The sequence below is a fragment of the Blennius ocellaris genome (assembly GCF_963422515.1).
Source record: "Blennius ocellaris genome assembly, chromosome: 7".
Taxonomy (NCBI): Eukaryota; Metazoa; Chordata; class Actinopteri; order Blenniiformes; family Blenniidae; genus Blennius; species Blennius ocellaris.
The window spans coordinates 23,415,964-23,442,016 of NC_137656.1; the positions used below are offsets into that span (position 1 = coordinate 23,415,964).

The following is a 26,053-nucleotide window of genomic DNA, read 5'->3' on the forward strand; positions in this document are numbered from 1 at the left end:
TAAACCGGGGGATTAGCAGCTCATCCCCGTTACACACTCAGTCACACACACACACACACACACACACACACACACACACACACACACACACACACACACACACACACACACACACACACACACACACACACACACACACACACACACACACAGACACATCACAACCTACATTTAAAAAAAAACCCCAAAGAAAACAAAGAAATATGGCGTATGTAAAAAAAGTGGCATTGTCTGCTCCAGTGTTCTATGGCGATGTACTCTGCCTCAGGAATACGGTCAGTCTCTAAACAGAAGCTGACTTCTATTGTAGCAGAGGTCCAGTTGTTACGTTGGACCAAACCCAGCGGGCTGACCCCGCCACTGTTCTCCTGTCAGTCAGAGTGATAATTACTGTACCTCTCTCCAAATTCATCTTCCCATCCTAATCTCCTTCTCTCTGCACATAATTATATTGTACTATGCCCCCCCCCCCCAGTAATTTTTTTTCCCCAGTGCTGCAGAATCTATCACCTCATATTAGTAATACAAACCAGTTCATCTCGAGGAAAACCCATTTACCTCTGCCTTACAAATTGCACTTGATGTCTCTTAAGGTGGCGTGGGCAGTTCAGACCTCACATTCTATGGATCCTGATATCGTGCACGTGCACGGCCGCGTCTCGTTCACCAAGGAGTCCATCGCCTCCGAGTTCGAATGGTAGCTCAGATAGTACTCTTGCAACTGTGAGTTAAGATCCTGCTCCTGCTTGCGGGCCTTTTTCCTTCGCTTGTGGTTGACGGAGTGCTGCTGCAGCTGCCTCATGGTGTTGGGGTAGCGCCTCCACGAGACATAAATAACCAGCAGGATCAATGCCACGGACAAGAACAGGGCTACGCTGCCTGCAATGATTTTATGGAAAGCCATATGTTCAAATTGTTGCTCTGGAATAAATGAGGTGGGGGTTTCTGGGGGGGTGTGGGACGTGGGGCTCGCTGGCGGGGACTCCGCTGTCGTTGAAGTGGTCACCTTCTCTTCAGGCCACTCAGTTGGAGTCAGGTCTGTGAAATCAGTGGGGAACGGGTACGATGTGTCGCTCGCACTTTGGAATGAATTCGAAATGATGAACGCTGTAGTGGAGAAGGCGTTTGACATGTCCGCACATGTCGAGTGGTTCCTGACCACGTCCACCACTCTTTCGCCCTGCACGGACTTCGGACTGCTGCATATCATGCTGATGTCTTTGGGGTCCCTGACGGTTCGGAGCCACCCCATCAGGGGGCAGATGCTGGGGCTGCAGTCCCAGGCGTTACCCGCCAGGCTGATGGTGGTCAGGGATGTCCACGCCGCCACCGCTTCCACCGGCACGCTGCTCAGCTTGTTTGACTCCAGGTTCAGTGTTTGTAAATTTGGCATACACTGAAAAACAGCTGGATCCAGGATTTGGATTTCATTCCCCGAAAGGTCCAGTCTCTGAAGTTTCTGCCAGGTCCACGGCACACCTTGGTTGATGGACCGTATGCGGTTCCACTGCAAATAAAGAGCCTGCAGGTTCGTTAGACGTGGGAAAATGAAAAAATTAATCCTGGAGAATTGATTGTGCTCTAAGTGAAGCTCTTTCAACTTGAACAGCCCCAAGAACGTTGTGCGGGTGAGACTCCGCAGGCGATTATAACCCAAATCTAGAAACTCCAGACTGCGGCATTCCAGAAACGTGCGAATGAGGATCTGTTTCAGTCCGTTGGAGCGAAGGTGGAGATTCTGCAACTTGCGCAGGCCATAGAAATGACCCGGCTGCAGCGACTGCAGCTGATTGTAGGATAGGTCCAGACTTCTCAGGTTCGGGATGGCGCTGAACGTCTTATTGTGCAGAAAGGCTATTTTGTTGGAGCTGAGTATCAGCTCCTTGAGTCTGCGCACGCCATGGAAAGCCAGGGCATCGATAGAGTTGATGGAGTTGTGGTCCAAGTAAAGCCAGATGAGTTGATTGAGGTGAGCAAACTGGTACGGCAACAGAACCAGCAGGTTGTTGTACCGCAGAGACAGACCCTGGCATCCCGTGGTGATATTTTCTGGAATGTCTTGAAAGATACCAGATTCACAGTAAACAATCTTTCCTTCACAGCGACAACTGGCGGGGCACATCCTCTCCCCCTTGCTGAGCAGCAGCAAAACAGCTGCCTGCAGAAGAAGACAGGATAACCTCCAGTCCAACATCACAGAACCTGTTGGGGGTAGAGTAGGGCACAAGTAATCAAAGGGGTGACTTGGGCTGAGGAAAATTTGTGCTCCAACATGGCTAATTAGAAGTCAGAAATGAATTCTTTAAGCTGGAGACCATGTAGAGAGGAGCAGCTTGAGGTCTCATGTCTGAGACACCAGACCTGCCTCATGAAGAATAGATGACAGTCTGACGTTACCCACTTTTAAGGTATGACAGTGAATATATTCAGAAAGAGTCAGTATATATATTTTTAATGAGTACATACAGAAAAATAAATAACAGATGTATTTATCTTTATCAGAGAAAAATTAACTATTGAGGAATTACAAAAAAAAAAGCTAATCTGATATGATCTGATCTATCCTCTCGGGCACAAAAAGCCCCAACTGTGTCACTAAGATGATAAGCATATGACTTACCCATCCTTACGAAGAGAAAGATTAATCCTCTGGAGGGGTGATGGATAAAGGACGCGTTTTAAACTGTTACAGTTCACGAAGCTCCGGAGTCGGTCCGCATTTTTTTTTTTTTTTTTTTTTTTGAGCTTCACTTGTACATCAAAACGCAAGTTTTCTGCAGCGGTCCAAACATCCCGATGTCTGACTGACGCTCAGAAATAGGACGCGTTCACACTTGGGTCGTATAGTTGGAGACGCGGCTGTACTTCAGCCCGCTGTGTGCGCAATTACCCATTTGAGCGCCAATAGACTGACGCTCTCTCTCTCTCTCTCTCTCTGTCTCTCATCCCCCCTTCTCTCTCTCCCCCCCCCCTTCTCTCTCTCTCTCCCCATCTCTCTCTCTCTCTCTCTCTCTCTCTCTCTCTCTCTCTCTCTCTCTCTCTCTCTCTCTCTCTCTCTCTCTCTCTCTCGCTCTCATCTCCCAGAAGCGTAGGCGTCTGCATGCTCTCAGTAAATAAGCTTACATATATGTAAACCAGCCCTGTCCGTTCAGCCAGTGGCTAATTAAATAATTCAATTTGTTTTTTGCTGCCATTCTGATAGCTGCTCCTGTAAATGACTCAAATGGTCATTTTTAATGTCATATAGCTCAACTGGGTCGGAGCTGCATTGTTAAACAGTTTAAATATAAGTACTGCTGCCTGTGATCATCATGGTGATGCTGATGAGACAGAGAGAGAGAGACAGAGAGAGAGAGAGGGGGGGGAGTGTGTGTGTGTGTGTGTGTGTGTGTGTGTGTGTGTGTGTGTGTGTGTGTGTGTGTGTGTGTGTGTGTGTGTGTGTGTGTGTGTGTGTGTGTGTGTGTGTGAGAGAGAGAGAGAGAGAGAGTGTGAGAGAGAGAGAGAGCGAGAGCGAGAGAGAGAGTGTGTGTGTGTGTGTGTGTGTGTGTGTGTGTGTGTGTGTGTGTGTGTGTGTGTGTGTGTGTGCGTGTGTGTGTGTGAGAGAGAGAGAGAGAGTGTGTGTGTGTGTGTGTGTCTGTATGTGTGTGTGAGAGAGAGAGAGTGTGTGTGTGTGTGTGTGTGAGTGAGAGAGAGAGAGAGAGAATGAGAGAGAGAGAGAGAGAGAGCGAGAGCATGACTCAAAATCCGTCCATGAAAATAAAGTAAATAAGGTCGTTTCATCCGGGGGTGTAGTGGTTAGCACCATCACCTGAAAGCAACCTGACTCTGCTGTTAAGTGTGGAGTTTGCACGTTCTCCCTGTGTATTCACAGGGTTTCTCTCCCATCCAAACAAAAAACAAAAACAACATGCATTCGAGGGGTGGTGATTCTAAATTGATGTGAGTGTGTGTGTGAGATTATCTACCTCTTTGTGTTGACCTGTCCAGTCAGTGTGATAAACTACTGTTATAGATAGATGTTTTATCCGGTCTGGCTCAGTCACAGCAATCACACTATAATAACAGATTAAATGAGACGTACATAAACAATTAAAAGCTCCTGGTGCTGCTGCTGAAGTAACAGTGACAGTGGGATTATTAGTAATTGAATGACTTCAATGAAAAGAGGCAGGCAGCACCCATCTGAGGAAGGAAGGCAAAACAAAAGCAGAGTCAGAAGTGCTTCTTTCATGCCCATTTTTTCATACTTTCCTCTCACTGCTTTAAACAGGTGTTCACCGGGCAACCGTCTGGTGATATTTCCGCTGCACAGCGTTTAAATTTAACATGTGGTAACAGCAGCCCCTTGTGCACGCAGGGAGGAATGGTTTGTTTGAAGAGCTGGTGACGCTGATCCACCAATGCATGACTCCAGTGCAAAGACAGCAGAGGAGTCAGCATCCACATCACTCAGGAAACCAGCTAATACATTCATGTCGATATTTGGCTGGGAGTGTGCTAATACTCTTGGTCAAACACAATTTCCTCTGACACCCACGGATTGCATTAAAGGGGGGGGGGGGGTGAAAAGCTGTGTTTATGAAGTCATCCCTATGAACACTTCAGTAGCAGGGGAGGATCTATCAGGTGTGAAGACGACCCTTTCTGTTAAGATAATTCCTCTCAGACACATGACAGCACACTCTAAAATTGAATATCAAACAAAATCTGCTCTTCAAAGTAGGAGCTGCCTCACACGTGTCTGAGGAGATCACATGCCATGTCATTCAAGTACGTAATGTGCACCTGAAAAAATGTGCTGCTTGACAATAACGCGCTATAAAAAGGAGCCTTTGCAAAAATATTTAGGCAGGAGGCGGCTGTTTTTGAAGGTTTTCGAACAGGACATAAAACATGTTTCCAGTGAAGGGGGATGTGCTGCACCGGCTGCCATTGATCGGAGGCTATTTTCACATAGTATCAAGATGCATTTCACCTTGTATATGAACTACTAGAAATGTCGACTTCAGATTGGTTAGAAAAGCAATACTACATCTGTATGCAAACAGTGGATTACCGCTCAGGTTTACATGTCATAAAAAGTATTTTGGGATATTTGGAATACCTAAGTTGAAAGATAATCTCTTCATGATATTCAGGAGAGTTTACCTTGAGATAGATTGATAGGACTAATCCAGTAAAAACGATTTTTATTGTAATTCCTTGTGGAACATGCATCAATTTAAATCCACACAACCTGTAATCTTTGTGGGGGAAATAAAATACCTGTATAACCTACTGTGTTGTCGATGTTGAAAACCAAAAGGAGGGAAACAAATGCAAATCCACAACTAATGCAGAGAGACGCTGAGCCTCTGCTGCTCTGCTCTGCCAGCTTTGCTTATTTGCATGGAATTCTTTGGGTGTTTGACAACTTTTTACTTCTATAAGAAGAGATGCACTGAATTGAATCAGAGCCCTTCAGTATCCTGCCTGTGACTTGCAGGTTGAGGAGGGCTTTCAGTGCGTCTCATCTCTCACGCAAACACATGACTCTCAGTCTGTTAAACTCTGGGGTTTCATTAAAATTTTATTTGCTCGTAAAAGAAAAACACAAACAAGGTGGGAACAAAAGTAAAGCACTTTGATTTTCATCGGCATTAACATGAGAGGGCAAGCAGTAACGAATGGGGGAAAAACAAGTATGACATGCCTCACGGATCAAACCTAATATTGTTTTTTAGAATTACAGATATTACAACATGGCACAACTCACTAAAATGCCATTTGTTTGTGTGTTTATCTATAAATATAGATTAAGACAGAGAGTTCGTGCAAACACTCATTCAATTTACATATTAACCCTCCACTGGTCATAGTTGATAATTTCATCTTTTTTTTTTTCCCCAGCCAATTGTCACTTTATAAAAATCATAGAATAGATCATTTAAAATAAAACACTGAGATGTGTGGAGCATCTCTTCAGCCCGGAGAGTATAGTTGATATATTTAATTTAAAAACATATAATACAATTTTACTATTGTAAGTACCCATTTTAAAATATACACTAGAGCGGTTTATTTATTCATTCATTCAGTCATTCAGTCATTTCAAATAATGCATTATGGAACATATTTAAAGCGGTGGTACTCAATGCTTACTTGTCAATCGTTAATGCGTCTTTCTACAAACCATTTTGATATTTCCTAGGTTGTAAATGGTGCAGTGTGGGTGATTTTGCTCAGTTTAATGCATCTAAACAAATTTCACATCACAGACATGCAACCCATATATGTCTCGGCATATCCCTTTCTCACCCACGAGGGTTGAAATGGTCAATTTCCAAGTATTTTCATTTGTGCTTTATAAAGTCTCAATTCTGCAAAGCTATGTGTACAGGTAAACTATGCAAACTTAGAAACTGAAACCCAGGTCAAACTAATCACTGTATCATTGACTATATTGGAACTGTTGGGTGAAATTCTGAATGTCTTCAGCTAATATATGACGCAAATAAAAGGCATGTAGTTTTGGTCGCTGCTGCTTCATCCGGCTCAGGGTTCAGGGGTTAATCAGAGATAATCCCAGTTCACTGTGAACAAGGGCCGAATTCATTCGCCCCTGGACAAACACAGAGAGACAGACGATCACACACGCTCACATTTACACTTCGAGGGTTTTTAGAATAACCAATTAACCTCAATTACATATGTATACACTATGGGAGCCCCCCCCCCCCCCCCCACAGCGAGCTGCCCTCCTGATTAGATTTTTTTTTAAACCAAATTTAATGTCTAATTTAAGTTTTAATGGGACAACTAGACTCGGTTAAAGTTGAAAAAATGTTTCACTTCTCTCTAGAAAAACTTTGTCCTGATCAAGATTCTCAACACGCCACTTAAGTTGACCTCAAAAGTTAAAGCGGGTCCAGCCGTGACCCCCCGATGACCTGAATGACAAGAAACTTACGCAGAGTCATGTTGCCTTCTCCAAAATCCTTTTTTTTTCTTTCTGTTGTCATTTTCGTTTCTCGTTTTTGCTTCCAGCCAGATGGATGTTTAAATAGCACGATGCAGGATTAATACTTCTCTGAGGCTGTAAATGCACTTAAGTACTAAAATCTGTGTGCGTTATGGGAAAACGTCTGTCATCTCCCTGATTACTAACAAGATGATTTACTGAACAGGGTGGCGCCTTGTGCCTCGGGTTTCTTCTAATTAACTGGCTTTGCTTTCATGATCGTACAGGACCCAAATTAGCAACTTTTCTTCTTGTTGCTGTCAAACTGTTTTTCTGCATTGATAAACATTAAGCAATTTCTTGATGAAGAAGCCATTTTACGCAGGAATGTGCAATGTATTGTGATTTATATTGGATTATATATGAGGAAATGTACAACTTGAAAGTGTTGCAAAAGAAGCAATTTATGTTTGCTCCTCATTCAGGAGGAAACTATCCGATATTCAGGTTGTTTGACTCAGGATTTAAATGCAGAAGCCCATTATCGTCATCTCCATAATGCATCACCAACTGATCCTCAAAGGCTTCCCCGCAGAAACGTGCCTGCTTGTGCATGACAGTTATATTTGAAAAGGCAGCAACACTCGAGCATCACGATATCATCTTCTAGTGCCAAAAGTTCCTGAGAAAAACATGGCGAGATACAAGTTTAACCTTTAGAGCAATTTGGGGGGAGAGAATGGCGGATTACGGCTCCTGAGTGTCTTCAGTGTTGAAGCACCTCGACTGCTGCTGGTGTTTCAGTGTGCCGGCTGGCCTGAAGAGACAAGATGTGTATTGCACGTCTTAAGAAAAGGGTGAATTAAAATAGAATATGAATCCAGGTCAGATGAACAGTTTTTCACAGAGAGAACTTCCACTGCAACAAGAGCCGCATCCTGTCTCAGTCACTGAACTGTCAGTTTTTAAAGAAAATGTGCTTTATGCAGCGATTAAAGCAGAGATCTTCATTGTGTGGAAAAGATGATACACTATTTAAGACAAAGCAACAGCAGGGGATAAAGTGCCAGATGTTGGGAGACCATCCCTCTCAGAAATATTTACCTGCCGCTGGGATATTTTGTACACTCACGAGGTAATTAACGCTACAGATTTAAGTGTGAAGGTCAGTGTAAATTAAATCTTATTTAAAGCCAGCACGCATCTGTCTCTGTACTTAATTATTTCACTATTTATTTATTTCTGAACTCACTTTCAGTGGGATTCATTATACTGCAAAAAAAGCAGGTCCTTTCCTTGCTCTATTATTCAGGACCCAGTCAGTCACAGACAGTCATTAAAGTTTCATAGTAAGCAATTTGGTGGCTGGGTTATTTGCAAAGTGAGGTGAGTGCACGGTGGTACTATACCTTTGTTGTTTATTGCCTGAGTTTCCAGGCCTTTCACTTGGAGGGAAAGCCGTCGGGCCTCTCTCCCGGGGTTGTTCCTGATGACACCTGAGGGGGACATTAGTGAGCGGCACAGCCTCAAAGAGCCACTGGGTCACAAAATCTAACACACGAGTCATTTCATTTGTCTGACAAGCAAAGCAGGTTCCAACACTAAGTAAGATAAAATGTCACAAAAAGAGCACTCAGGTCAGCCTAGCTGAAAGAAATTCCGGCCCAAGTTAAAAGTTGACAACGAATATTCTGCAATTTATTGCATTCCTGCTTTGTTTATCGCAAAAAAAAAAAAAAAATAGAATCCGAATGTGTAATTGGGTCATGTCAGATTTGTTCAACAACACGAATAAGATTTGATGCACAGACTACAGGGAATTTAAAGGAACTAAGCTTGGGATGATTGCGCTGCAGCGACGTGTTGAGCTTTTAAAGTGTGGTAATACAGTACAACAGAAGATAAGTAGGTTTTTACCTCCATGAGACAGACTGACAACTTGTTTTACATACATGCTTACATCAAAATGAGCAGGATGCATTGACCAAACTAAGATGCAAAGAAAGAAAGGACCGAGTGGAATTGCATATTCTGATTTTAAAGACATGGAAATCATTAACGACTTCATTACACTCTAACGCATTAATATTTTCTATTCAACTGTGACGACAGTTCGCCACAACATTGGTTAGACAAACTGTGGCGTCCCCAGTGGGCTGCCAGCAGCACCAGAGAAGGATCTTCAGGGATTATGTGTCTCTGCTGGATTAAGAAAGAGTTACATGTGATGACATTATCCTTGCAGCTGTATGCAAAATTGATTTAAAACTCTTTTGATTTCATTTCTGCAACAGGCACTCAGTAGATGACAGGGATTCATTGTCATAATACAGTTTTTTTTATACTATCTTTTTCCCTCATAACAGAAATGATCTTCATAGTTAATCTGAAACGTTTTATTATCACATCTGTAACCTGTTGACCTTCAGGATGAACATTCAATTCCAGGTTTTAGATATTCGGACGCTCCAACTGTATGCTTGAAACATGCAAAAAGTCAACTCTGCTGTTTATAAACTCGATGCATGTCCTCTTCAGCGAGGTCAAAGGTCACAGGCTGACTGAGGGCAACAATGAGGGCGCATCCTGGTCATAGGCTCAACAGAGCAGTGGGCAGTCACTCACTCTGACAGACGATCTGGAGTCATGAATTAACCTGACGACAGGTCTTCAGTAGGAGGAGGTCAGACACATCCACAGGGACACCATACAAACTTCACACAAAGGCCCCAAGCAGAGACATAGAACTGGACTGTGGTCTTCTCTCTGTGAGACGCGAGTGGCAACCCATACAAATGAATATGTTTTCCATATTTATTGAAGAAAAAGAAAAAAAAAACTCAACTTGCATTATTCAAAGGCTGCTGATGCTTTAGGTTAGGAAGTTTGGAGAAAGAAGTTTAATGAAACCAAACCAATAACAAAGGAAACGTAAAACTTTGTCGGGGAGATTGAAACTCAGTGACTGAAGTGCAATTTGTTTATTTACTGTATATTGCATTAAAATTACAGTAACTTTGGTTCATTATTAAAAGAAACTTTGCACATATTCTGCCACAAGTGACAGAAGCCAAGTAAAGTATTTCATGTATGGACGTTACATTGTTTCGTACGTATTGCGTTTGGTTGTGTATTTTTGTCAACTTTCAGTATTTCAGTTCAACATGCTGAACCTTTGGATGGGGGAGGTGGACGTGAGGCTCACTGAAGGAGAGGCGACAGTCAAAGCTGTGTAATTGTCTTTGTCTTGTGTGCAGTCACCTTGAAGTGTCTGGTGTGTGTGTGTGTGTGTGTGTGTGTGTGTGTGTGTGTGTGTGTGTGTGTGTGTGTGTGTGTGTGTGTGTGTGTGTGTGTGTGTGTGTGTGTGTGTGTGTGTGTGTGTGTGTGTGTGTGTGTGTGTGTGTGTGTGTCCAGACTTTCATTCTGCCCTTCAACTCCAGTTAGCTGATTGATCAAACAATGTAAATTAAATCAGTGAATGTCGCTGAAGTGCTGGTTGCATTGTACTTCTTGTTTCTTTTGCCAAAACCATCTCTGATTTGAGTGGAAATGTTTATTAATGCCGTTAACCGTGATTATGCTTCTCATCAGGTACAGGGGCCGAGGGACCCATTAGAAAGGATAACATTGACCCTGACTCAAAGTCCCATTATGAGGCAGTGAGAGGACCCTCTGTTTTTGCTGGATGCACATCAGTGACAATACGCAACAAAGACTAATAAAAAAAACAAAAACACCTGATGAGCCTTTTTTTCTTCCCTTTTTATTTCATCTATTCAAAAGCAAACACAATACACACACAGTATGCACAATCACGGCTCATTACAAGCCTCTCCATCACACCGGGTAAATGTTATTCAATATCCTCATTTTACAACAGATCAAGAAATGTAATTAAACCATATGTAGATCAAGAAATCTCTCTTCAGTTGAAAAGACTCCAATCATTTTCCCGCAGTCATCTATAGAAGCAAGTACACTGTTAGTTTTACTGCAACACAGCTGTTCAGCTACCTTTCCTTTCAGACATCATCGCACTGGCGTTCATGTTCATACTTCATAATCCTCCCTTATTTCACATTTCACTCTCAGCGTGAAGCACAAGTCACTCCTCTGTACTCTACATTTCTATTTTGCATCCTTGTGGGCCCTTCTATCTATCTATCTATCTATCTATCTATCTATCTATCTATCTATTATTCCTCATTATCTAAATACAAGGTCAGATCCAGAGTATTTTCCACACACTTGCGCCTAATAAACAGCAAAGGGGAATGATTGTATTTATTTCACCAGTAAAATTAACTTAGAGATACTTTTAAAGTGGCAAACTGTGATGATTTTACAACAATTCTTTGGTTCAATTGCATTTCAGATTTTTTTTTTTTTTAATAAATGTTAGTTTACTTATTAAAATGTAATGACAGAGTTGTGGCCTTGGTCAGATCAACATCTGCTGCACAACAACAAATGTTGGAGAATATAACAAAACATGTTCAATCTGCACAGATTTCTTATATAACGCCTTAAATGTTGCTAACGTAATTTTTTCGTGCCCTTCCATCTTTGTTCTATACTATTTTATTCCATTTAAAGAGCCAAAGTGCTGACAGGGTGGAGGCGGGGCACACCTTGGGCCGGTCAACAGTCCATCACAAAGAGACAATCACAGTCACATTTACAACTTCAGGTCACTTTAGAACACGAGTGGGACAAAAACACCCTGCCACTGGGTCCAATGGATGACTTTGTAAAGTGGAAAAATTACAAAGAACAGAATACCAATGTAGTTTATGTACTGGGGACTTCAGTGTTTTAGTAAGAGTAGTGGACACCGAGGGATCGTTGCAGCAGCAGTGAAAGTCCGCTGGTAGAAAGGTACAATTAGACATGCTGTGAGGGTGAGTTTGTACAAACATACATGCTGAAAGTCAAGGACATGCTGTTTGTGACATTTTACTGTTTTGTGCAAAAGAAGAACTCAGTAGCGATGGCATAATGCTGAAATGACTTGGTTAACATCGATATGTTCAGGTTTTGTAGAATGATATCATATTAAATGTATTTATATTACATTTACATTTGAATGCTTTCAAAACCAAAGAGGAGTTAACCAAAACATTGTATTCAGAAATGATAAAGCTGTAATTTTTGAGCCCTATAAAAGATTAAATGGTGCTCATGATATGAATTCATGACAATCACTACTTTGACATGTGTCATGTACCTTTTTTTTAATCACAAATTGGGGCAAACAACTTACATAACTCCTGATGTATAATGTTATGGTGTTTGAATCGACAAGCGGTTTAAGCTCTATCGAAAGACGCTAAATGGGTGGCTGTGGAGAGGCGTTTGACTGGCAGAACATCTTCACAAATATGTAAATGCAGAAGCAAACAGTGTTCCCATTCCCTGGCCAGAATTGATATGCAGGCTGTGTTCATGGGAACAATGAAGTCTACTCTGGTGTGGGCTGAGGAGTGCCACTGAGTGGCCAGGAGAGGGCATCTTAAGTCCTGAAACCGAGCACCAGCGAGCTCAGTGTAATCCTCCACCAACATCATTCCTGTTGCTATACAACTGATTTATTCTTGATGCCACGGTCAACGGGTCTAATCCACGACAGACTGCGCCTTTTCTCTCCGCTGTCCGCGCCTGGAGCAGGATACAGCCAACTTGTCGGGGCTGGATGACAGTTTATTCCTCTCTAATTTCTTCACTTGGTCGGCTTCCAGTGTCTTTTCAGCCACTTAACCCAGATTCAACAATTGGCGAGTGTGTTGAGACTGTATTTTTCTTACCCTCTCCAAAAAAAAAAGAAAAATAGAAAGAAAAAGACGCGCCGGTCAGTGTCGTGCTCATGAGGTTGCAGGCTTGACTGTATCCATCTAAAGAGGGGGGGCTTTTGTAAAAGGTGGCAGGGACCAATATGCATCACCAAGCTGCTGTGCGGTGAAACTACAGACAGAGGTGGATGCTCACCTTCTGAAGCCACTCTCATCCTCCGACAGGTGTGCGGCTGTGCGCAGAGCGGATCGGGCTCCGGCGCAAAGCGCGTCGATCTCCCGTGCAGACGGGCGTCCGGCTGGAGTGTCCCAACTATTTGGGCAAAACGCCGAGTGCGTCTAACATGTGGACCCGCGACTCATGCAGCCGAGAGACCTGAACATGAGGAAGAGCCGCCACCGCGCAAATATGGGTACGTACACCCGCACTGCAAGGCACAGGGAGCCTCGATCCCTGCGCAAAGTGTTTAGTCTTGTGCTTAATTACAATTCACTTAAAGCTGCTGCTGCTGCTGCTGCTGCTGGTGTATTTGCCCCCTGGGGTGTGTGAATGATGACTGCAGGCTGGGGGGGATCTGAAAGAGGCTTTTCTCTCAACAACTGTTTGACAAATTATGCCTGATGCACGAGACTATCAATCGCCTTTCCTGTGTCTCAAGAGCACGACTTTGACTCTGTTAATGAGTAAGTGGATGCGTGGTGATTTGGCATGAATGCAGGGTGGTGAATTAAATGGACTGTAAATAACCTCCTCTGTTAACTAATGATTATTTTTTGTTTTTAATTCAATTGGTGCAAATTCACATTCTGGCCATTTTATTCTAACATGATCTGTGCATGCTGGTTTTTGCTTGGGGACATGTTTATGCTTTTAAATCTGTCACTTTTCTGTGTGTCTGCAGGACTTTCTGTGCTTTTCACATGGCTTGTATTCACAGTGGCGGTGCCCGCCTGGCTGCTTGCCGCTGCTCCAAGCAGCATCCGCGAGCGTCCCTGCCCCCAGAGCTGTAGATGTGATGGGAAAATAATATACTGCGAATCCAATGCCTTCCGTGACGTGCCAAACAATGTCTCTGTGGGCACACAAGGCCTGTCTCTGCGTTACAACAGCCTGGCCAACCTCAGAGCTCACCAGTTCGCAGGCCTGAGTCAACTCGTCTGGCTCTACCTTGACCATAATTACATCAATGCCGTTGATGGACAGGCTCTCCACGGGATACGAAGGCTGAAAGAACTGATCCTCAGCTCCAACAAGATCACACTGCTGAAAAACAACACTTTTCACGACGTCCCAAATTTACGCAATCTTGATCTTTCCTACAATAAGCTGCAGGTTCTCCAGCCTAATCAGTTTGTGGGTCTACGGAAATTACTCAGTTTACACCTGAGGTCAAACTCCTTGAAAACAGTCCCAATGCGAGTTTTCCTCGACTGTCGCAACCTGGAGTTTCTTGACATTGGCTACAACAGGCTGAGGAGCCTCACACGTAACGCCTTCGCCGGACTCCTGAAGCTCATTGAGCTTCATTTGGAGCACAATCAGTTTTCAAAGATAAATTTTGGTCATTTCCCGCGCCTGACGAACTTGAGGGCGCTCTATCTCCAGTGGAACCGTATCAAAGTGCTCACCCAGGGCCTGCCGTGGATGTGGACTTCTTTACAAAAGCTGGACCTTTCGGGGAATGAGCTCCAGGTGTTGGATCCCGACACATTTCAATGCCTGCCCAATCTTCAGACTCTCAACCTGGACTCCAATAAACTCAGCAATGTCTCTCAGCAGACAGTGGAGACTTGGATCTCGCTCACCACCATCAGCCTGGCTGGTAATTTGTGGTACTGTAACCTAAATATATGTCCCCTGGTGGCCTGGCTCAAAGCCTTCAAGGGTAACAAGGAGACGACAATGATCTGTGCCAGTCCGAAGGAGGCTCAAGGTGAGAAAGTAACTGATGTGTTGGACACTTACAATATCTGTACAGCAACGCCGGCCCCCATCCCCTCCACCACGTCGCCCCTCACGTCCACTGTCCAGCCTGAGCTGGTCCGTCTGCCCACGCAGCCCACAGTGGATAAAACGCAGACCTGGAACAGGACAGCCTCCCCGACTCCTTCCGAGGCCTCCCCTACCATCCCCCTGCCAGACACTGAGTATGTGTCCTTCCACAAGATCATAGCTGGCAGTGTGGCCCTCTTCTTATCAGTGGCTATAATTCTGCTGGTTATCTATGTCTCGTGGAAGCGCTATCCCAGCAGCATCAAGCAGCTCCAGCAGCGCTCAGCCGTTAAAAAGCGCCAGAAAAAAGCACGGGAGACTGAGCGCTCCCTTAATTCACCACTGCAAGAGTACTATGTGGACTACAAGCCTTCACACTCAGAGACTATGGATGTGCTGGTTAATGGGACAGGACCTTACACATACACCATCTCAGGCTCCAGGGAATGCGAGGTATGACTGTTGCCCTCCAAAAATCCATTTCCACTGCGAGGCATGAGAGGTAAATTTTCTAACAATCTGTGGGGAAAATACTTGTTTTCTCCTCTTGTCTGTGGTGGGATAAGGAAGTAAAGGTCAGTGTGTGGTGACTTGTTTTGTAATGTACTGGGTTTATTCGGTTCCATACCATTACCCGGCTGCTGTTTCGAATCACGCAATTTGGCTGCTAACGGATGATTTCTATTTGACGAAACTGCCGTGCCAGCTCCTCTTTCTGACTAACTTGCATACACTAAGATGCATTATACACAAAGTGAGGTTCATCTTTCATGCCTGACATAAAAGAGCTCATTGATGAATCAGGGTAATATCAAGCAGCCTGTTATTTATTCACAAACGGCTTGCTTTCCTGAATCGAATGATAAAATAGTTTGGAAACAAGTCACCGTGCAGGTGGTCCTCTCCTATCCTGTGTGTTTGCTACGACAGCTGTAGTAGCAAACACGGAAGTCGTGTGAGTCTTGATATTTGTTTTGGGTTTTTTTTAACTGTGTTTATTATGTAGATATTTACATTCATAGCAGCTTATCATGTATCTCATTCTCCTTTTCTGCCTACAGGTATTGTATACTTAAGATTTTCCTCATTAGTTTAATTTGCAGAGTTCAAACATTCACCGCAGGCTGGAGAACACCATAAAGGCCTGCAGCCAAATAAAAGATAAATTATGCATTTCGGCTTCATTTCTGTTTGGCATTTGTGTTCTACTGCAGTGAGAAACTGCATTATGCTACTTCTGTCTTTATTCTAAATGTATCAAGAAACAATTTGGCTGTACAAGTGAAACTTTTGCCTAAAAAATTAAAAATGAATCCGATCCTAATCATAAATGCGACTGACTGAAGCAGAAGAAGGGATTGAGGCCAGAAAGCAATGACAGAAAGACTAATCCATTTGCTCATGCTTAATTAGGTACTTTTTTTGTGCCTGTACTTTTCCCCCCCTAATGCTCTGCATCTGTCTTCTTTGTCCAGCTGCTTTTTTTTTTTTTTTTTAATTCCATTTGGCGGTTGTGGTTAAGTGTGATTAACAAGATGCGTTGTGCTGGGTGAGATGTAGAGATGTAGGGTCACAGGAATCTTCTTTGCACCTTTTGTCAGTGGGACCAGACGTGCTGTAGAATGCAGGGAGACGTCTTCCTCCTCCATTGTATCTGTCAGCGCCGCTCAAAGTTTTATCTCGCACCGTCGCGCAGCTCATTTCCTACATTCTACATGGAGCCTATAAATCATTTTGTAATATGTTTTAGGGTGAGTGGACTGCACTGTAGGAACATGGACACTCTCGCGGCGTCCTTCACTGAAGTCACTGGAGAGGCCGGCACGAACCCGTTTCATTGTTTTCCGTGATGTCGTATACGAGAAGGAAGCTAAATCAGCCCTTTGTCAGATTATCTGTCGCTGAGCATTTCTCAAACACGAGGGAAGCTGGAGGTGAGACAGTGGGCTTATCAATCTTGCGGCTTTCATGTGAGAATGTGGCGTGGGAGCATTAAATGGCAGACCTAATGGGGCTTCTGCTAGCTAGAATAACTAATAGCCCATCAGAGGTAAGGAGCCGAGACTTCCCTCAGCTTTGTTATTCCTTGCCCTCTACAGCTCAGGGGAGCAGCTTGAGTAGTTAAAAATGTTATGGGCTTTTTTTTCCCTTTCCTCTTTTTTGCTGTGTATGTGTTGAATTTCATGCCAAACATTGCAATGCAGAGTAAAAACACATTTACCACTGGGGGAACTTATTAAAAAAAAACCTGGAGGACTTTAGGTAAGTTTTGGATTAGAATGATAATATAGCCATGCTTCTGTCAATCGCAAGCAGCAGCTATGTCATTTCCACTATCGCAACATATGTTTCAAATAGGTTGTGGGACAGTGGGATATTTTTTGGCATACTTGGAGGACGCGGAGCCCGTGATGTGCAAAGATAGCGTCTCGGCCCATTTGCATCACAATACGGGCAATGCAGCACAATCTCCTCTGTCATATGAGAGAGCTTCACACTTTATGTTGAGCGGCACACAGTGCAGAGTGTCAAGAAAGATGAAAGTGGTAGAGATGTTGTATCTGAGAAGGCTGCTCAAGGGCTCAAACCCACACTTAGAAGCCTAGTGTAAATGCCAGAACTCAATGCAACTCCCCCTGCACATTATTTTAGCTACCCCGAGATAGTAAGCACTTAAGCTATTAGCTGCATTTTCAATTAGGAGAAAGAGGTTTGTAATTGAAGCCCGTTATCTTCTGGACATGCCCAGACCAACAGACGTGGAGTTAATTTGTTTCTATGGATTTCCTCCAGCACAGCTCAGCAGGTTACTTTCGACACTACAAACTGAACTCGCACAGTGTGAATTTTGATGAACACTTTGAACTGTTCGATTCTTTGGTCTTCTTGGGGCACATTTGAAAGCTCTCTCCCTCCCTTGTATGTCATCTGCTCCTGTGCTCCGGAGCAGCTGCAGTTGGTTGTCGTCCACCCACAGATCATCCTCTGTAAAGTTAGTTCAAAAAATGTTAAGGTGAAAATCCCTCCATCTCAGCCAAAGGCAATTCTTGTACTTGGGCAGAATCTGCAAGCATTAATGGGGTGAAGAGATCCTGCTCAGAGATAATTAAAGTGGGCTGTGTGAAAGCACATGAAGAGAGATGAGGGGAAGGTGTGCCACCGCATTGAACTGACTAACACCAATGCCATCCACAGGAAAAGACTGAAATAATTCTAGTGTAAAACCCAACAGATTTCCTAAACTGGCAGGGTGAAAGGCATTGTAATGTCAACACACTGATGAGTTTAGGCCAGCAGAAGCCTTATTCATGCATGAAGTTGTTTTAATTTTCCCTGCTTTTGCACTCCGAGCGCGGCAGCTTGCGTTCTCCCTCCTGGTGGTATTAAAACTAATGGCTCCTATGGATCTAATCAATGTCTGTCTCGGTCAAACCCTGTGAGAATTTCATTCAACAAGCATTTGTCTAATTCTTTAATACCACTGCTGCTTTCAAAATGTCAGGAATGAGAATCAACGATGATCAAAAAAAAACAAAAAAAACCCCAAGTCTAAACTTGCCAGGATGGCAGCTTGCTCGTCATCTGTGCTTAAAGGCACAGAAGGCAGGCCTCTATCAAGTGAAGCCAGGTTTGACAGTTTTAGATATTTGTTGCCAAATAAAGGCGAGCTGCATAAGTAGAATAGCCTTCAGAATGCATGGCATTTTTAAACATTTCCCTTTGCACATATGCTGTGGGCGAGCATATATTCAACTAACTTTTTGACGCATTGATGACAATACAACACAACATGCTGCGATGAAAAACGTATACAGTGCAGGAACTCCATTCATTTATCTTCTGTCCTGCTTTACAGAACTCAGGGTATTAGAGGGCCCAATCAGGCTCTTTGGACCAGTAAATCACAGGGCAGGTGAGACTGGATTTCATACAATCATATGGATAATGTCACAAACTAGCCTCAAATGCATATTTTGAAAAGAAACTGGAGTACCTTGTAAATACACACGTGTTCATGGAGAACATGTAAACTCTGTATAGGGAGGCTCGTGAGTTCAACCTGGACTTGAACCAGTAATATTCTCACTTTGACATGAAAGTTCTAACCACTACACCACTGTGTGCAACATCTTTTTTTTTTTATTATTATATTTGTGGTTGTTTCCTGAAAAAGCTGTGCTTGTTGCTATTAATTCTCATTTTGCTCGGTTGTCTTGTTGTTTGGTAGAATTGAAAATTACTGTAAATGCAAGACTGGGTGGCAATGATCCGTGGATCCACAGAAGTAGACTACTTAGCTTTTATCATACCTGATGATTTTGTGAATAATGGGCTCTGGTCAGCTCCATTGAAACACACTTCTGCGGCAAAATGCAGGACAAAACAGCCTATTACGCGAATGGGCTCTAATGGCTGTTACACAACATCATTTTTTAGTGCCATGTATCACATGGTGCTCTGTAAGTGGTGACATATAAAAAAAGAATGAATAGATTGGAGTTATCAGATACATCCAGCGAAATAGAGGTGCTTTGTTACACCAGGGATATATAATTATAAAAATGTGTGGTTTTTTTTCCAAATCATATTTTTATAGCAAAAAAAAAAAAAAGACTGAATTGCTCTTAAAAGCTACAGCCTGTTGTGCAATTCATATTTTTCCTTTTTATTTTGACATTGACGGGCCTTATATGCCAAATGAGAAGATTGATACTGCACTTCTGTCGTCTCTCTAAACTTTACACTGGTCACTAGTCACCCAACACAGCCGAGATGAAAGAAGAAGAAACGTTGACACAAGTCATGCTCGTTTTTTTTTCACTGTGCTAAAAAGTTAAATCACAGATGAGGATTTATTTTCTTTGTAGTGTGTCTTGCCGTTGAGGCCACAAACAAGCGGCTCTGACTAATTGCTGAAGGTGTATTTAAGAGTGTGGACGCAGACTGAAAGAAGCTGTGAGATTTATCATTTTGATTGATTGAATCAAAACAAACAAGAGCATATATCTCTCTGCAGCACTGGACTGGTTCATTAGAGGGAATCAAGTGATTAGAAGGAGATATAGACAATGCTTCGCTTTCCATATCATTTCTTGACCTCTTTGGATAGACTGAGGTTGCCTAGCAACCATGCAGCCATAACAAATGTCCAGGAAGGATGCATTTCCTCCTGCCAACCCGACAGTGATTACAACAAGCTGACTCATCATATAGCTCCTGGTGAGAAAGCAGACTCGTGGCTACCTGTGATATTGAAGTGTTTCTTAAATGAAGCAATTCATACTCCGCTATCAGCTGTATCATTAAGTCATTTAACATTTACTTAGGCGCTCCATAATAGGCTATACCTGCCTGCGAATGAGCCGGCAAAGGTATAAAGCAAAACAGCCAGGCATGTATGTGAGCTTGTACAGCTGATCTGATCTTGTTCCAGTCAAGCTGGAGATTTCGAGGCGAGTTAAAACGTTGCAGTGGGATTCATTAGCACAAACGCACATAATCAGACCTCAGACCTATCTTTGGTTAAGCACCACTCTGGCTGCTGTGTGCGTGGGGTGAGATCTCCTCCAAATAAGCATACTCTGTGATGTGCATGATTCAGACTTTTGACAGATGTTCCTCTTGGAGGTGTGATGTCTGTGCTGGTAAAAAGACGTGATGCATTTTTTTAAAACTTCACAGCAGGGAACATGTGATTCCTGCAATAATTACTTGTAATCTAACACGGTCTGTTAATATGAATGTGGCAAGGCTGTTCTTTCATAATAATTAATCTTAGCATCTCCTCTTTTATCCAACTGATGTTTTCATGATTTTATTATTCCCATTATGATGCGCTAATAGCACATGTCGCAGCCGGTTAATAGCCTAATCTGGCACAGGCAGAAAATATGATGTTCCCCCTCCACGCTCCAACACAGACAATATTGAACATCAACTTGGGGTTAGATGTGTTTATTTACAGAACACACATGATGAACTGCCGTTTGCATGTCAGACTGATCATTACAGACTCCTGCAGAAGCCAGAGGTGTGCTGAATCGCTGATAAAAGTGTTGTGCTGTTGAGGAGGAAGAAATGAAAGTCATGGATTTGTTGACCCCCAAACCTCTGTTTTAAATTGAGGTCAGCATTGATTGACAGCATCATTAACTCCATCACGCTCTTAATATTACACAATAACCTAATGCCCCACTTAAGCCTGGCATCCAATGGACTCGTCTCTTATAAGCAGAGCAGGTGTGTCTGTGCATGATAGGACGAGAGTGTTCACATAGCAGGAACCTGGAGATTTTGAAATTGAAATAGAAAGTCCCATGTTTACCCAAACTAATTTGTGAGAAGATGAAATGACCACAGGGATCAGACAAATTTGTTCTTTCCCATCAGAAAGTCTACAGTGCACCCCCCCCCCCCCCCCCCCCCCCCCGCACAGACGAGCACAAACCATCATGAATATTCAATGAGCTGTTAAACTTAGTTTCTGTTTGATGTGAGTTTTTTCATTCTGTGGCGAATCAGATGAAAGTAATTTCCTGTCTGTATCACATATGTTTTGTTTTTGATCCTTTCTGGTTGTGAAAATCTTCAATGTCAGTAGTAGGAAGGAGCCGATACCAAGCGATAGCTGCAGGAATCGCTGTGAACCAGAGCTGAGCAACAACAGCAAAACAAACTAGAGTCCTGGATTTTCTCCCTGGTGGATGCTTACATGGACAACTGTGGGAGCCAAGGATGTGTGGTACTTATGTGGTGTTTGCTCTCTGGGGTCTTTCCTGGAGGACATCCTCCGCACATGCGCTGCAGCGTCAGTCAGCAGACATCTTCCCTCAAACTCACGGCGATTCACCACCACAAATTTTGACTGCCTTTTTATTATTTTAAGGACAAACTCCAGATATGCAGGTCGCTGCAGACCGCTTCAACACAGACTCTTTTGGAATTGAGTTCTCATTGTTAACTTCCACAATTATGTCAGACGACTGTTCTGGACGGGGGTTTTAATTATGCCTCAGTCTTGTCACTGCCGCAGGCCAGAGGCGTCACGTTTTTCAATTTTTGTGCGTCATTCTTGTTAACGAGATATTTCCTGAAAACCTGAAGGGAATTTCTCAATTATGGCACAAACAGGCTCTCCGAAAGTTGATAGTTTTTGGTGGCCATCGGTCAAGGTCACTCTAATAATAACCTCGTACTTGTTCTGATTTTTAAAAAAGAGGGTATTTTTATTCCTTCTTGAACTCTTACACGATAACCCTGTCTATTTCATAAATAGGTGGAGGGTGAAACTAAGAGTGTGAGTCCAGGCCATGTCTTGTGGTGTAGATTTGGCTCCTCATGTATGGAATTATCTGTATTTATCCTGTAATGAGCTGCTGACCTGTCAAGGTTGTATCCTGCCTTTTTGCAGAGAGTTAGCCTCGATTGTCTCCGTCTCTCTGTGACCCTGAACTGGATAAAGCAATGTGGAAGATGGATGGAGACGCATTTTTATTACTAAATTCAATTGATTCATGGAATTCATCATAAAATAATGTATGTAGTACAAAGGTGCAACAGTTTCAGGGTGTAATTAAAGATTTACCATGACCTTGTGAAACGTATTTAGCTTTCGCAGGTTATTAAATTCAATATCTTAACTATGTATCCCTATTACCATGACTAATAACATTTAACATGTAAAATAAAAACACTAGGAAGTTCAACATTGAACCAATAATGGCTACTGTATATATATAATGTGCTCCTCGAAAATACTCCCAAAATATGTTTCTATTTTGATAATAAGTAAAGTTGGCCTGGCCTTCCCCAAGTCCTTGTCCAAGATACTAAACCTCAAGTTTCCCTTTATAGTGTGCAAGCACTTTTATTGTTGTGTGTTTTTAGTGAAAGTGAAAGTGAAACACACAAGTAAAGCACATTTCCGCTGCTCAAACAATAAATTGTACCGGTACTACATAAATACAGTAATATCGATCTTCTCATCTGTTGTTAAATGTTTCAAAAACCATCAATCTTCAGCTACTTGGGCCTGATTTACTACAATCCTGTATAAAGCACGCTAAATTGGATGCTCATGTAAATAGATTGTGATCTTAGTACGAAGAACTAAACATGTTGAAACATGAGTATTCACATGAGGATTTGCTTGCAGACCTAGTTTACACAAGAACATTGGAAACAATCTCGTTTCTGTTTGTTTGTCGACATTGGCCATAGAGTGACTGGATGGAGAGCTGAGTCTCCACAAGCACAAAAAGAAATGTAATATCATAGAGGTGGACACGTTAATGGAGGAAATTATCTAACATCTTGGAGTGTTATAGAAAATATATCAGAACTCTTTGGAAAAGGAAAAGGCAGTCGGTATTGTGGGAAAAACAGAAGAAAAAAAAACGAAACAGCAAAAAAATATCTTCTAATAAAGTCGACAAATAAAAGTCATGAGGAGCCGGCTGAAGAAATTCACCTCGGCTCAATGAGAGCAGCATCTCTACAAAGAACTGAGTCAGGTTCCACAAACACATTAATCAAACAATACAAATGTTTGCAAATGTTGTAAATCATATCACTTGTACAATAAGCAATTTATTAGACTGATGCACAATAGGATGAGTTTACAGGATCGACTGCAGGATTCTGGAGCCACGCCTGATATTCCACATTCATTATAGGCAAACGTGCTAAATTGATAGTGTGTGTTGTGTTGCACATTTGTCATAATCCTGTGTGTGTCTCGTTAATAGAGCAGCTTCCGCGTGTGTGTGTGTAGATGTCCGGCTTGTGCCTATTTATATTTGTGCAAACTAGTAGATTTAGGCCCATTGTACTCGATATAAATGGAATGAATCATTTGTTAATTGAAAAACATATCCAGGCAATGTATGGCCGCTGGGCTGCATTGTGGCCCTTTGGCTCTCTTTAACTGGCCCTCAAGAGCTCAGTGAAAATATAATCAAACAGATATTAGTGTACGTGGTGCTGTATTTTCATTTTTAAGGGAACAGCTCTGTGTTTCCAATCGACTGTACGTAGTCTATGCCTGAGTGTGACATTTACCCGTCTTTGCTGCATTGAAATATTACAATTTGAATCACCGTTATCGGAGGAATCATGCAAAGAACTTGAGTGATGCAGGGCAGAGGAACAGAAGCGTATTATATCCATGTAACACACTGCTGATGAAGTGAAAGATGAATTCATACTGAGTCAAACTCAGCAGTAGTTCTTCATGTGGCCTCCCTCGGAAAACAACAATTGTTTACCATATACATTCCCCATGTCAGGATGACAGGAGTTACTCAATAGCTGCGAATACAAAGCACAGCTGATCTGAGATTCATGGTTATGAGAAGTATTAATGTATTCCCGGGTTATAAGGATTCATGGTTTAGAGGCCACGCGTGTCTATAACGGTTTGATCCAGCAGCTGGTAACATATTTCAGTCTGAACCAGAACGGCAGTCTCTCCTGCCCCCTAAGTTTTTATTGACCCTGAGAAGTCTCCACCACGCCCTTCCTAATGTCACACTGTTTACACACTTGCTCTCAGTGTACAAGCGTCATAATTCTCATGGCCATTAACGGGCTTCATCATGAGGATGCTGTCGTTTCAGGGCATTTGTAGAAATAACTCAATGCTGTTGCTTTTCATCAGGGGCTAATCATCGGTTTTCTTGTGAGGACAGTGTAAAAGGCTGAAGTCTCAATCAAGTCCCAGTGTTATCTGGCTGAAAAGGAATTACTTCCTCAAGCAGTCTTAATGCTCTGTTAGTGAAGGATGTATTTTGCTGCTTTGGACTGATTCTTGTTGTTTGAAGATGTAATGTGTCATGTGCCGCAACATTTCCACTTTGCCATAACTCCAGGGGTGAACATCTAGTTTCGTTGTCAGACGCTTTGAAAGATTGGCCCACAATTTTGCAGCGGCATTCAACAATCCATCATAAAAAGAGAAATGCATTTTCAGAAGAGGCAGAGAAACCAATTTCTTTGTTGGCGGCAGCCTCAATAGACCACAATGCAATGCAGCCCTGTGATCTGCTGTGGTTTGAGTGAGGGGGTGTGACTTTTTTTTGACTTTCACACTTTCCACATTACTGTTGCTAAACAGCTGCCAAATCGAACAAGTTCACTCTGGCGGCTTTGAAACGGCACTGAGGGAGTCGGAGCAGATATACCAAGCGCCGAAATCTTGGCTACCTGAGAAATAATTGATGTCAGATCATTGTTGAATCACTCCTGGCATGCACTGAACATCATTGATTGATGATACATAATGGTATAAGTGTAAGGGTGGATTTTTCATTAAGTCTTCAGGCTGAGTTAAGAGCCGAGGAACAAAAGAACAATTTTAATTATCGGAGAGTCTAGACTAATGCCCCCCCCCCCCCAAAAAAAAATAAAGAAATGATTGCACGTATCTGTAAATTACTAATAACTTCTCCAAAAATCTGAATCGCTTATCAAGTGTCCTATTATCACGGCGTATCTATCCGTCAGTAATCACAGGCCCCGGATTCTCTCAGTTTAAGCTTCTGTTCACTCAACTCAGCCACACTTGTGCTTTAATGGGATTTGACAGCTTATCTTGCACTTTATGAAAAGTCTGGCACTGCAGACAGAGTGAATAATATAACATGAACATATTAGACATAACATTTTGTGTGGCTTCATGGTCACAGCGGCCATGTTAATTCTTCAACTAGTTTAGTCCTTCACTTTACTGTGATTAATTCAATTAGAGCTATTCAGGGAGTTTGACTGTGATACCGCCGTTCTACCTACTGGGTCACTTTGATTCACTGCATAAGAACTTGAAAGTGGCACTTAAAATAGAATGAAATGTTGACGAGGCACGTAGTAAATCCATGGACAGCAATTTGTATCTCCACCCTCCTCTGTATAAAGACAGGACGGTTTCTTTAATCTTTTCTTCTGCGGGGAAGGGTTTTGATGTAATCTGCACATATACTTCAAGAATAGTACTTCCCCGGAAACCAAAACCCTTCATCACACAGCCACGGCGTCTCAGCCAGTCTGATGGGACAAAATGGCGAATCAGGAAGCAGAAACTGAGAGTGAGGCTGCATCTCTCCCATCTTCTCCTCAGGTTATTGTGAAATATGAATATCAATGCTCCTGCAATGCTCAGACTTTCTCCGGGTTGATATTCCAGTCTGGGCTCATGGTTTACATAAATAAACAATATGTGGGAAACCGAGCTGACCTGTTGGTATGTGTCGTCTAGTGTGACACAAGTTGTGAAAATATAAAAAAAAAGAATAAATAAATACTGACCACCACAGTGAGCAGCAGAAATATGCCCGG

General features: G+C 42.7%; 2 protein-coding genes across 2 annotated transcripts; one reads left to right on the forward strand and one right to left on the reverse strand.

Moving 5' to 3' along the window:
• Nucleotides 1-607: 607 nt before the first annotated feature.
• LOC308132062 (leucine-rich repeat transmembrane neuronal protein 4-like) lies at nt 608-2,194 on the reverse strand (the record flags this gene model as incomplete). The annotated part of the gene is made up of 1 exon (XM_080499007.1): nt 608-2,194. The coding sequence occupies one exon, from the start codon at nt 2,192-2,194 to the stop codon at nt 608-610; it is 1,587 nt and encodes a 528-aa protein (XP_080355133.1).
• Nucleotides 2,195-13,090: 10,896 nt separating this feature from the next.
• Nucleotides 13,091-15,181, forward strand: LOC308132063 (leucine-rich repeat transmembrane neuronal protein 4; the record flags this gene model as incomplete). The annotated part of the gene is made up of 2 exons (XM_080499008.1): nt 13,091-13,142; nt 13,632-15,181. The coding sequence occupies 2 exons, from the start codon at nt 13,091-13,093 to the stop codon at nt 15,179-15,181; spliced, it is 1,602 nt and encodes a 533-aa protein (XP_080355134.1).
• Nucleotides 15,182-26,053: the final 10,872 nt, after the last annotated feature.